General features: G+C 30.6%; 1 protein-coding gene across 1 annotated transcript; it reads left to right on the plus strand.

Annotated features, from left to right (window-relative positions):
• Window positions 1-11,694: 11,694 nt before the first annotated feature.
• On the plus strand, window positions 11,695-12,428 carry LOC111373194 (ubiquitin-40S ribosomal protein S27a). The gene has a single exon (XM_022995693.1). The coding sequence runs from the start codon at window positions 11,808-11,810 to the stop codon at window positions 12,276-12,278; it is 471 nt and encodes a 156-aa protein (XP_022851461.1). The 5' UTR covers window positions 11,695-11,807; the 3' UTR covers window positions 12,279-12,428.
• Window positions 12,429-13,878: the final 1,450 nt, after the last annotated feature.

The following is a 13,878-nucleotide window of genomic DNA, read 5'->3' on the forward strand; positions in this document are numbered from 1 at the left end:
AAGAGAAAAAAGGAATAAAGGAAAAAGAAGAGTGATGTTGGGAATTGAAAGGTTAAGAAATGCATTGAATAAAGGATTTGATCTATTAAAATGCTTGATGAAATGCCCAGCTAGATACTTGGAAGTTCTTGAATCATTAAGCCTTTCTTTTCATATAATCCAACTTAACCCTCATTACAACCTTTTACATTGGTTGTTTTGATCCCAAGTAGGGTTGTCGTAAGAAGTTGATGAATTCTCAGTTGATAGTATGCTTATCGTAAGATCAATGTTTTCTTGTTGAATACTTAAGCCTCCATGTTCTGAGTGTATCTCTTTCTTAGCTCCATAGAGAGAAACTCTTCATTAAATACTTTGATACCCGTAAGTTATGGCGCTGAACCTTTGGCTCGAGACATATTTGATGTTGCATGTGTTAGTGTTGGCAGTAAGATGGTCATGGCTTGACACATACTCACACATTTTGTAAGTGTTTTTGATATCCTGATGATCATGATACTGTTAATTTCTTGTAGAGTTAAATTTGAAAAGAGCATGAAATCTGGTTGAATCGAAACTTAACAATTTAACTTGTAGCATAAACCAATCGTTGATTGTCTTGTTTTGCATTAAATTGTTAGGGAATAGCAATAAGTTAGGGGTGTAATAACAACGTAAATTTTAAAGTTTTCATTCATTAATAGTTGTATTTTTTATGATATATTGACGTCTAAATGTACCAAGGGAAAATGATTTAATGAGTACCGGTGCTTAGCTTATGTTAAGCACCAATGACATGGCCCACCAATTGATTAGTGAATATATTAATAGTAGGTCCCATGAATTTAATGATTCACCAATTAATTTGTCTGTCATATACCGGTGCTTAACATAAGCTAAGTACTGATGCCCATTAGATCATTTTCCATGTACTAAGTATCTTTATATTTTGATTTAGATTGCAAATGGATGGATAAGGTGAAAAATAGAAGAAACAAGCGAAAAAGGACTAAAGTGAAAGAAATTTGAAAGTTCAGGGACCAAGTTGCAAATAATCCAAAGATGAGACGGGCAATGGAATGATGAGTCAAGAATGCTAGGGGGTCAATTGGGTACAACTAGAAGTTAAAGAAAGTGAAATATGACCATAATATTTGCACAAATCAATTTCCAACAGCATAAGGATGTTCCAGATTTTCATGCGGAGATTGAGATCCGGTTTTGACCTAGTAAATGTTTGAATTGGTAAAGAGCTATGTAGCAAAATTGTAGCTCTTTGCATTTTCTTTCCAATGCACTTTGGATCACCTCAATCGAAAATCGGGAAAAAAAGTTATGACAAATACTAGAAGCTATCTTGCAGAGAAAAGAGATGAAGTTCTTCTATAACTTTGGTTCCTTAATTCAATAAATTATTGGGTCAAGTTTCAAATCGAGATTTTAGCTTTTTTGGATTGTTATTCAAATCTTTTATGGGTTTCTGGGGGATTCACATTAGTTGGTATTAGAGCTTTGCCTCTAAAATCGAGTTTTTCTCTCTTTTTGTTTCCTAGTTAAAAAAAAAAGTAAAAAAAGAGATGAAAAAAAGCAAAGAAAGATCAAGAAAATTCAAGAAAGAAGGTGAAGGAAGTTCAAGAAGAAAAATATATTCAATTTCAATGTCAAGATTTCAGGACGAATCTTTTTGAAGAGAGAGAATGATAAGAATCATGGAGGACAAGCTAACAAGGATCTCTATTGCATGTTTCGGATTGATACAGATCGATTAAAAGAGAATATCCTAAACCAATTAGAAAATGGAAGAATTATGACGTATGTAAAAAAACGTATAGGATATGCAGAAATGCGTATAATTTTCTGCTCAATTGTCGGATTTTCGCTCATGAATACAATTCGAAAATGTCGTTCAATTCTACACAAGTTTGTTGGATTACTACATCAAACTTTGAGGGTCAAAATCGATTGTGTTAGGGGTCCATTTTTGTGTTTTTAAGTTTTGAATTAGTTTAAGGATATTTTCATTATTTATAATATTTAGCCTTATTCAAATTTGTTTTGTAGTTTATTTTGATTTGTCTTTAGAATTAGAGTTTTGTTTTGATTAGAAATTTATTTTATTCATATAAAAAGCTCATTCATTGTACAATAAAGACATTAATATTTGAGAATTAATCATAATGTGAAAATTTTCACTTTCTATCTTGTTCTTAATTGAACAAAACTTTCAAATATTTTCAATAGTTGTGGCATTCGAATTATCCAAACTTATCAAAGATTCATACTTTTGTTGGCGTTCAACAAATTCATAGTTCTTATAATTAAGGGTTCAAGTTCTTTCATATATTTGGTTCCTTGATTTAATAAATCATTGGGCCAAGATTCAAATTGGGATTTTAGCTTTTTTGGGTTGTGATGAAATCTTTTTTGGGTTTTAGAACTAATATTACTGCGTAGTTTCACATCATAAGATGGATCCAAAATGTAAGATCTACATAAATTCTTCATATCTATGTGGCCTAAAATTAGGTGGAATGAAAGGAGAATCACTTGATTTTGAAATATGAAGATTTGGAGTGAACAAAATGTGTAGTCAAGATATTTTGACATCTCCAATCGAATGAATCTCAAAAATCAATGATGTTTTTGTGACTCGATGAGTGGAAATGTACTTTTGACGAAGTAGATCATCAATTTATGGTTTATTTGTACCATAAATTGTTGGAGATTTTGTAATGAAAATGGTAAATTGTCTTTAGTGAGAGAAAGTGAGAGCTAAAAACACATTTTAGGTGAGAAATGTGTGTGTATTTTGAGAGATTTTTTATTTTTTTTTAAAAAAAAGAAATAAAATCTACATTTTAGGATGATGATAATGATGATTAACTTTCCTTATTTAAGTTGTAAAATATATTTTATAATTATATTTATAATGATTTAACACCTGATTTTTGAAACTTTTCCATAAGTCTGATAAATTTCAAATTGTATTCTTAATATGAAATAATTATTATTGTAAATGGTACGTTTATTAGTGATGACAATTGTACTCTTGCAGTCCTATAAATCATTAGCAGTGTATCCCTAATCATTCCCTATAAATATGTACCTTTGGTTCTCATTAAATACACACAAGTCTATTGATTCATATTTTCTCTTCTATTTTATCTATTTTCATACCACATTATGAGCACAAATGTTTAATTCTTCAAAGTTTAGTAAAAGAAGCAATTTTTTAATCATAATCATCTATCACGTGTGCCAAAATTATTTTGGTGATATGTGAATTTTTTATTTGTATGCATCATAATGAGGTTGACTGATTGCATGATAATATTTATTTCAACTTGACTTTTCAGTCTTGCTTTTCGGCATCATAACGGTACAATATGTGTGAATATTTTTTAAGGAAATTGATACTTGTCCCGAGTCACATAGGCTCGGGATTTATGTGTAGTTATAGATTAATTAATATAATTATTTTAGTGTAAATTTTAATACTTCATCATCATTTTTCTTTATGCTAGCAATAAAACATCGATTATTGAATTCATTCTTAATTGTTGCTCCTGAAGTAGTAAAACATTATAATCAATATTAATATTCAAAGAATATTACTTGCTTCCAAAAAGCATGAATTATATTTTTTTATTTTAGTGTAAGTTTTAATACTTCATCATCATTTTTCTTTATGCTAGCAATAAAACATCGATTATTGAATTCATTCTTAATTGTTACTCCTGAAGTAGTAAAATATTATAATCAATATTAATATTCAAAGAATATTACTTGCTTCCAAAAAGCATAAATTATATTTTTCAATTTTTCAAAAAAGTATTGACATATTGCTTTTGAAGAAGTAATAATAAAATATAATGTGCTCACAAAGTAGCATATGTTTCTAAAAATATATCAATTTAAATTAGTGTTTATCCCTGAAGGAAAACATATGACTTATGTCATGTTGACATTAACTACTTGATTAATTATTATATGATTATACAATGTTTTAATTATATTTCTTGAAATTAATTGTATTTTCATTTTCTTTATTGTGTAGTTAATCAAATGGCAAATATCACAAAACTTGAGTTTGTTACACTTGACATATTTGGCAAAAACTATTTGTCATGGGTCCTCAATGTTAATTCATCTTATCTCAAAGAGTCTGAGAGACAATAAAAGAAAAACAAAGAATCCCTGCCGAATCGTGTAAAAGTACTTATCTTCCTTGATCATCATCTTAATGATGGATTGAAAATCAAATACCTCAATATGAAAGATTCACAGGTTTTTGAAAAAAATTGATTGAAAGATTTAATCGCCTGATGACCATAGTCCTCTCCAAAGTCCACTATGAGTGGATGCACCTTTGCTTGTAAAAATTTAACCTGTTTATGAATATAATTCTGAACTATTTAGAATATGTTCAAAATTGACATTGTATGGAGAAAAAATTACGAATGAAGATATGTTTGAAAAAATCTTTTCCACCTTTCATGCCTCGAATGTACTTCTACGGATGCAATATTGTGAGCGTAGTTTCAAAAAGTATTCAAAACTCATATCTTATCTATTTGTAGCTTAATAAAATAATAAATTACTGATGAAAAATCATGTATTATGTCCAATTGGTTCTGTAACATTATCTAAGCAAATGATATCACATTGCTTGAAGCAAATACAATATCAAGACAATGACGTGGACGTGGAATAAATCATGGACTAAATCTTTAACAAAGTTATCAGCAATAGGTTAACAATTTCAAAAAGCAAAAAACAAATGAAAGTAGCATATCCTAAAAAGAGCATGAAAAAATTGATTTAGATGTGAAATAAAATGGCATTAAACACGTCGTTACCAAAAATCAATTAAGGGAAAAGAATAAATGAAGATAAATTTCACTGACTATGATGGTCCAATTGATATTACTATTTTGGGCGTCTCTAATTTTTTTTTTTTTTTTACTGATAGGAGATGCAATGGAAGATATAAATTAGTTTACTTTCTATATTTTTAATACTTCCCTTTATTTTAGAAAAATAGTTTGAAATGTGTTTTTTATTTTTACAAAATTTGAGACATTATTATGCATTGTTAATTTCATAATATTAAAGTATGTTTCCATTTTTTGAATGTAAATTCAATTTTTTAAAATCATACCTATTTTTTTGTATTTATTTATTCATAATGAAATATCTGTTTGATTGATAGTGCAACTACGCATACTATTCTTCAAGACAAAAATATTTTTTTTGATGTAACATTAGTAGAAAATAATATTAATACCATATTAGATGCATCGAATATCGTTGAGGGTTTCGAAAGAGCTAGTATTATTTTACCAAATAATATAAAATTATATATTGGCAATGCATTTTATCGTTGCAAATCTAGAAGAGAATTACTTAGTTTTAAATAAATTCGCTGCAATGGATATTACAATGAGATGATGCAAGAAAATAATATTAAATATCTTTGTATAACTTCTTTTATATTTGGCCAAAAGTGTGTAAAAGAAAAACTTCATGAACTCTTATTTGGCATGTATAATACATTTAAAAAAATGGTTTAATCAAACATTATCATGAACTAGAAGTTCGTTGACCAAAAAGTTTTATATTTTGGCATGATTGACTTGGACACCCAAGAGCAATAATAATACGTTGAATAATAAACAACTCACATGAACACCCTTTAAAAAATCAAAAGATTAGGGCTAGGCAAAACTCTCGAGTCGAATCGAACCTGAACTAAATTGAACCGAATCGAGCGATTTTTCTTAAATTAAATACCTGAATGGGTATTTGAATCGAGACCCGATTCTAGATTAAAAGTCGAAGCATCGAATTTCCTATTTCTAGTTTTCAGTCGATGCCCAACTTAATCAAATTAATCTAAGTTTTACCCTAAGTATGTTATATGCCGTAGTGCTATTTCTATCGTTCTGGAGAAATCAAATTGAAGTTCGACTGTGCATTTCTTTTTTATTATGAGCTTGTTATCTTCTACTTTCTGTAATTTTAACAATCAAATTTATGAAAAACTCAGCAAAAAGAGACTCAAAAAAATGCATAAAATTGGACTATATTATTTTATAAGAGTTAAGATTGAATATATCATTAGTTGAATTAATGTAACTTTGTAAATATTAAAAAATTTATTATAGTATAGAACTTGGGAACTAATCCGAAGAAAATCGAATCAAATCGAACCCGAATGATTCCATAATTAAATTTGAACCCGACAGATTCACTTATTAAATATCCAAAAATTTCGAGTTTGATTCGATTCTCATTAGAACCGAACCGAACTAGACCATGCATAGTCCTACAAAAGATTCTTTTACCTAATGATTATCCATGTACTATTTGTTCAAGGCAAGTTAGAACTCTAGTAGCTCATGATCCGGTCTCAGTAGGTTCCGGGCAAACCGTAGTCATGGGGGTCCTTCAAAAAAATTGAGTAATAGCATGTATAGCTATGGATGTTCCAAACAGGCTTTCTGCAATTGCTGCACTAGACCTATGATTGCAAATGTTTATATTGAATCTCTAACTTTCTTAAAAAGACTTTATGGAGATATGTTTTTTAATATACTCACCACGTGGACTATTTCGTTATTATACGGTATTAATAGATTCTTCTACTAGATGATCCCATGCCTGCCTAATTTTCACTAGGAATGTGACTTTTGCTTGACTACTTGCTCAAATCATAAAATTACGAGCTCAATTTTCTGATTACTCAATCAAGATAACTTGTCTTGATAAATGCTAATGAATTTAGATTATAAGCATTCGATGATTATTGTATGTCAATTGTGATTGCTATTAAAACATTTAGTTGCAAATGTCCATACACAAAATGGTTTGGTGAAGTTATTTATCAATTATATACAATTATTGCTAGATCATTACTTATAAAAAAATCTCAACCTTTGTTTGTGTGATGCCCCAAACTTAAGTTTCGAGTGTCACGTACTAAACATAATAGCTTCTGCCTTTGGTATATGTAAATACTCTTAAATAGAAGTATTAAATGTTAGAAACTTATTTTCAACTTGGTAAAATGTCTCTCATAACTTTTAATGGCCCGCAGAAGCGCATGTCGACAAGAAATTATACTTTACATATACGGACTTTGCACTGCCACGGTTAGTTGGGGCAGCAAGTTTGACTATTTTTATAAAATTCATCCCAACTCTGTTTTCTATGAAATTTATGACATTAGAAAGATATTTTCAAGTAGTTTTCTAGGTTAAAATATAAAAGTTTCCAAGATCATATAATATGGGCGTTTTACTGAAAACAGTGAGGTATTGCACAAAAATTTCAGATTTGACCCTTCAATGTTTAAAAATTCATATCTCAGGCTGCAGATATCCAAATTGAGTGATTCTTGTGCCCATATTAAGAAAACTCAATGAGGAATGCAGTAATATTTTCAGAGTCTCAAATGGACGTTTATGGAGTCAAAAATAACGTGTTGAATTTGACCCAAAAACTGTCCCGTTTATGCCTTTTGTCATTTGCAAGGAGAAGTTTTTTAAAAAAAGTTTATTAACACAACATAGAAGATATAATTGCTTAGTTTACTTCCGGTACCATATTACATCATGTCTCATACATGTTTTTATACAATACCATACGAAAACATATGGAAAGCAGTCGGACAAAACATGCAAAAACAAAACTTCGATGCAAAACAACCTTGTCCCTAACCCATCATCGATTATGCCGACTGACTTCCACCAACTCCGCAATTATGAATCTGAGAATTTAGTATAGAACACTATGAGTATAAAGAATACTCAGTAAGATACCATGCTTGAATTTTAACATGTTAATACAACACAAAAGAATGCAATCAAACACATACTTGTACATTCCGGCTTGCCGGTGCCCTTCGGACTTGTCCTAAGGCATAGATATCTAACTTTGTGGACTTGTCCACCACATTCATATTATGGTTTTTCATGCATAGTTTAAGCATAAATATTACCATGAAATCATACCACTTAAGCATAGAAAGTATCTTACAATAAAACTTGATGAAATCTTGGTTGAAAATGAATTGAGAAATGCTAGGCTGGTCCTCTTCTTTCCTCACATTTTCTACCCTCTTATAAACAAGTGTTAAGTTGTTTTTCATGTAAGGGAAATAAAGGGCAGCAACACATTTATTTATAGGTGAGAAAAATGATAAATTTTGGGTGACTCTTCAACCAATTCTACACTTGGGCAGCATGCAAGAAAACCTTAACTTCAATTAAACACCTATGCATGCCTTTAGCCACCACATGCTTAAGTTAAAACACCTCATGCATGCCTTAGCCACCACATGCTTAAGTAGCCACCACATGCTTAAATTGTTTCATCAATTTTTAGCCAAGTTGGAGAAACAGTGTTTGACTTTAGTAATTAGGTGTAAAATGGACATTTATCCCAAACCCCTAATTAACAAATTATTTGGAAAAACTTTTAATAAATCAACCAATGCAAAATTTGGCAACCATAAATAATTTTTTGGTCATGCTAAATTTTGAAAAGTTAAATTGCTATTCTAAAAATTAAATGAGCACAAAATTCGGAATATTACAGTTTGGGGTCATGCCATATTATATGCTGCATTATTGGTTTGTATAAGACCAATTACCGATATCAATATTCAGATTTGCAACTTCCATTCGGTCATGAACCAAATATTTCTTGTTTACGGGGCTTTCAATTATAATGTCCAAGTCCATATTTTCACCTCCACAATGTACTAAAATGGGTTTGAATGAAAATTTGTGATTTATGTTGGTTTTGATTAATTATTTATTATTAGGTATCTTGAACCTTTAACAAGTGATTTTATTTATTGTACGTTTTATAGTTTGTCATTTTGACGAAATGACTTTTTCAACATTGAGAGGAGAAAAACTATATCTTGAAAAGCAAGACAACTTCCTAGAATGAAACAACTATTTGATCCACGTGCCAATCAATGTGAGCAAGAAATTGAAAAAATATATATTTGTTAACATAAGAAAAGTGACAGAATCATATATACTAGTAGAAAATATTTCAGCAAAAATTGATGCCTCTCTAGGACAATCAAATGCAGCGAATGAATCTCGAATTCTCCACAATATAATGAAGTGAATGAATCTCAAATACTCCAGACAGATGGTTGACTAGTTGATTAAAAGACTTTGTACCTAGAAAGCGAAAGTACGAAAGACTAACCAACCAAAAATTTTGAAAAAAGTAACATTAGAAAAGATTAATCAATTAGATATTGAAATATGGTTTCTAAAGAACCACAAGTGTTCGAAAAGAATGAGATTTCAATAAATTATGTATTATCTCATAAATTATGATAATAAAATAATGTTGTTATATACAATTTTTTCACCTTTAACATGACTCTTGATATTATACGAAATAAGGATCTGAACCACAATCTATTAAAGACTATTAACATAGAAATGACTAGCCAAAATGAAAAGAAGTTTGCAGTGTAGAATTGAATTTCTTAGATAAAAGAAAAGTGTTTGGACTTGTAGTTCGAACAGTTGAAAATGTAATCCCTGTAGGATACAAATAAGTTTTTGTACAATAAAGAAATGAAAATAATGAAATTATAAGATACAAAACTCAACTCATAGTTCAAGGTTTCTCAAAAGCACATGGAATTGATTATGGGGAAATATATTTTCTCAAGGTAGATACTATTACTCTAGATACTTAATTAGTTGACTTTGTCAAAATGACTCAACATGTGCCTTATGGATATAGTAATTGCTTATTTGTATGGTTCACTTGATAGTGACATATATATGAAAGTCTTCGAAGGACTTCAAGTGCCATAAATAAATGACACATGTTCAAGAACTATGTTCTCAATTGAATTACAAATATCATTATACGGAAAGAAACAATTTAGATGCATGTATTATAATTGTCTTATATAATATTTGTTGAAGGAGGCTTATTAAAAAATGACAATGTCTGTCCATATATTTTCAGAAAGAAAACAAATATTTGTTTTGCAATTGTGTAGTTTATAAATATTATTTAAATTTATTTGGAACTCTTGAAGAGCTTAACAAAACTAGCGATTATTTTAAAAAATAAATTTGAGATGAAATATTTGGAAAAAAAATATAAATTTTATCTTGGGTTGCAGATTAAATACATTCCGAAAGAATCATTTGTTCATCACTTTACATAGAAAGAAGAAGTCCTAAAATGTTTTTATATGGATAATATACATCCATTGACATCGGTTGTCCAATCACTTGATGGGAAAAAGGATCAAATTAGTGTACTTGAAAATGGAAAAAAATGTTCTTAGTCCTAGAGTACCACATCTTGGCGCAATTAGAGCATTAATTTATCTTGCAAACTGCACTCAACTCGACAACACTTTTTTTTTTTGGTAAGATATAATTTTACGCCAATTGAAAGATATTGGAATTATGTTAAACATATTTTTCATTACTTGAAATGTACTATTGATTTGTGATTATTTTATTCTCAAAAGTCAAGATTTGCTTTAGTAGGATATAAAAATACAAGTTATCTCTCTGATTTACATTAAGCTAAATCACAAACAAAAATGTGTTTATACATTGATGAATAGCTATATTATGGAGATTTGTGAAGCAAACTTTAACAACAATATCTACAAATCATGTTGAAATTCTTGCAATTCATGAAGTAGACTGAGGATTTGTATGGTTGAGGAACATACCCATCATATCTAAGCATCATGGATATTAGTTTCAATAAAAGATAATCCAACAATTTATATAAAGACAATACAGTTTGTATCGCACAACTCAAATAAAGTCATATCAAAGATGACATGACAGTATATTTTTCCAAAATTCTCTCATACATATAAGTTTCAAAAGGATGACATTGATGTTCAACAAGTTCGCTCAAATGATGACGTGGATGATATATTCACAAAAGTACTATCGATATCTACATTTAAACAATTGATTCACGAGATTGAATGTGTCAGTTCAAATATTTTCAGCGATCAGCGTCAAGGGAGTAGCCGCACTCTTTTTCCTTCGCTTAGATTTTATCTCACTGTGTTTCTTAAAAATGTTTCAATGAGGCAACATTTGTTTTCAATACTTCAAAATAACTATACTCTTTGTTGTTCGTTTGATATATTTATTCCATTGAATTTTTATCAAACAAGATATTAATAATGCGGATAGTTTGTAATGTGTCATTCAAGGAGAATGTTTTAAATGTTATATTTATTAGTGAATAACAATTGTACCATTGCAGTCCTAGAAATTAATATCATTGTATCACAAACTTTTCTTCATAAATATGTATTTTGATTCTTAGTAAAACACACATAAGTCTATTGATTCATATTCTCTAACAATTATGTATTTTTCCCTTAAAATTTTAACTTGAAGCCTCTTATCTAGTAAGACGCACTTTTTAGACCCCACTATAGACCTTGGATACATTAAGCAAATTACATATATATAAACATAAAATTTGTTCAAGTTCTTGCATTCATTAAAATAGTTACTCCCACGACGAAAGAAGATATTTTATTTTTAGTTTGTTTGGTATAAAACTCAACATATGGAATAAAAGAAATATTTTCATGTTGCTTCTATTCGTTGAGAGGGATATGTGAAAGTAGAGCAAATAAAAATGGTCCAATTTAACCCAACCCAGCCCAACAATTGATTTCTCAAACCAGTCCATCTCTTACCAAACCCTAATATATTCCTCTCATTCAACTCAGCCGTGACTTTGACACAAAGAACAGAGACCACCAAAAAAACCCTAGCTTGCCGAAGATGCAGATCTTCGTGAAAACCCTAACGGGGAAGACCATAACCTTGGAGGTCGAATCCTCTGATACCATTGACAATGTGAAGGCCAAGATCCAGGACAAAGAAGGAATCCCACCGGACCAGCAGCGTCTCATATTTGCAGGAAAGCAGCTCGAGGACGGCCGCACACTCGCTGACTACAACATCCAGAAGGAGTCCACTCTCCACCTCGTTCTCCGCCTCCGTGGTGGTGCCAAGAAGCGCAAGAAGAAGACCTACACCAAGCCGAAGAAGATCAAGCATAAGCACAAGAAGGTGAAGCTAGCCGTCCTGCAGTTCTACAAGGTCGATGATTCAGGAAAGGTCCAGAGGCTTCGCAAGGAATGCCCTAACGCTGAGTGTGGTTCGGGAACTTTCATGGCTAACCATTTTGATAGGCACTACTGTGGTAAGTGTGGCCTCACCTATGTTTACAATAAGGCCGGCGGCGATTGAGATCTGAACAATTTTTATTATTAATTATGAGTTTCTGTAGTTGAGAGTCGGAACCTTTAGTTCAATTTGCAGTTACGCTTGTTGCTGAATTAATGTCATCGTTATTCGTGGATGATATTTTGAGTGCTCTTCGTTGATTTTTTTTTTTAACTGTTTGGTTTTCGTATGGAATTTCTATTATGCATTCTAATTTCTATAATAGTGTTGCATTGATTTAGAGGTGGCCTGATAGCTTTAGCCTTTAATTAATGCCAATCTGGAAAAAGAAGGGGGGGGGGGGGGAACCTCTATGGTCATGATTATTATAAAGTAATAGGAGTGAACTCTGTTACCGCCCATCATCGATCAATTTGGTTTTGACTGTGTATCAAATCATTTCAAAGTGGTTAGGTTTTCATCTATAGAAAAGTACTGATCCTGACCCATGCTGCGACTCCCTCTCTTAATTACAACCAAATATTTGCATTGTTTCTTCTTCATTGCACTGCTACCCTTCTCTTGTAAAATTCAGATTTTCTCTATTGATAATCTCCTTTATCTAGTATCAAATCATTTCAATCTCAAATTGATTTTTTCATGTTGGCATTTCTTTTCTGCTCTGATCTGAACAAGAAGTAATGATCGGAGTTTAACATATCTCCATGAAAATTCTATTAAACCAATTAATTAAAGTCTAAAGAGCTAGGTGAAATAAGAAATTGAAAAGTAGTTTGAATATTATGTGCTGCAGTTCAATGCGATGTATGAGTTTTCATTACTCTTTTTACTGCCATTTCTGTGAATAATTGCTTGGCTTGGCTTTTCTTTTCTCTCTGTTCTTCTACTGCTACTATTCAAAAATTTCTGACATAGTTTAATGTTTGCTTCCACCATTCTGATTTTCATTTTGTCTTCACAGCCTTCACACTGAAAATCTCTCTTTGTGGAAGGCTGAGCGCTCTTTACAATGTGCTTATTTCCCCAAAATTTGGGTTTATTCAGTATTTATTATTCACTCATTTTATGGCATCGCTACTGCTCTTGGATATAATTTTTCCATGCAATATAATGTTTGGATGTGAATATTCTAGCAACTTTTTGTCTCGACAATATTCATTCTTTGTAGAAATTCGTGCAAACTGTCTCTGGAGTTGCTGAGCAAATGGTACCTAATCTTCAAATTTTGGTGCAAACACCACAACTTTTTATTTAATGAGCGCAATTGGTCATTTTGGATGGTTTTCGTCTAATTGTCATTGGAAATGCAAGCTATTGATATAAAGATTAAAACATCATTACTTTAATTGAATATAAAAATAAGTTAAGAAAAGAAAAGAAAATTAAAAATATAATAATCAACACAAATAAGCGCATCTATGATGAAATCGTGAATTGTTCAAAAATTTTGTTGTACAAGTAAAATTCAATGTATTAATAAGTTAATCTATAATCAAAGTTTGTTAGTAATTCTATCAAGATAAAGTGGCAGGAAAAAAATAGCTATCAAAAAGAGTTGTCGTGTAATTTTATTTTTCCGTGTCACTTCATTTTGGTGTTGTCCTCGTCAGCTTGCATTAGATTCTAAGTGTGTGTTAGATTGCAAATATGGAATTTGCATAGA

Source organism: Olea europaea, unplaced genomic scaffold (genome assembly GCF_002742605.1).
Source record: "Olea europaea var. sylvestris unplaced genomic scaffold, O_europaea_v1 scaffold1082, whole genome shotgun sequence".
Lineage (NCBI taxonomy): Eukaryota > Viridiplantae > Streptophyta > Magnoliopsida > Lamiales > Oleaceae > Olea > Olea europaea.

Bases quoted from the DNA above. Each gene is read 5' to 3' on its own strand.
- LOC111373194 (XM_022995693.1), top strand. From the start codon at position 11,808: ATGCAGATCTTCGTGAAAACCCTAACGGGGAAGACCATAACCTTGGAG.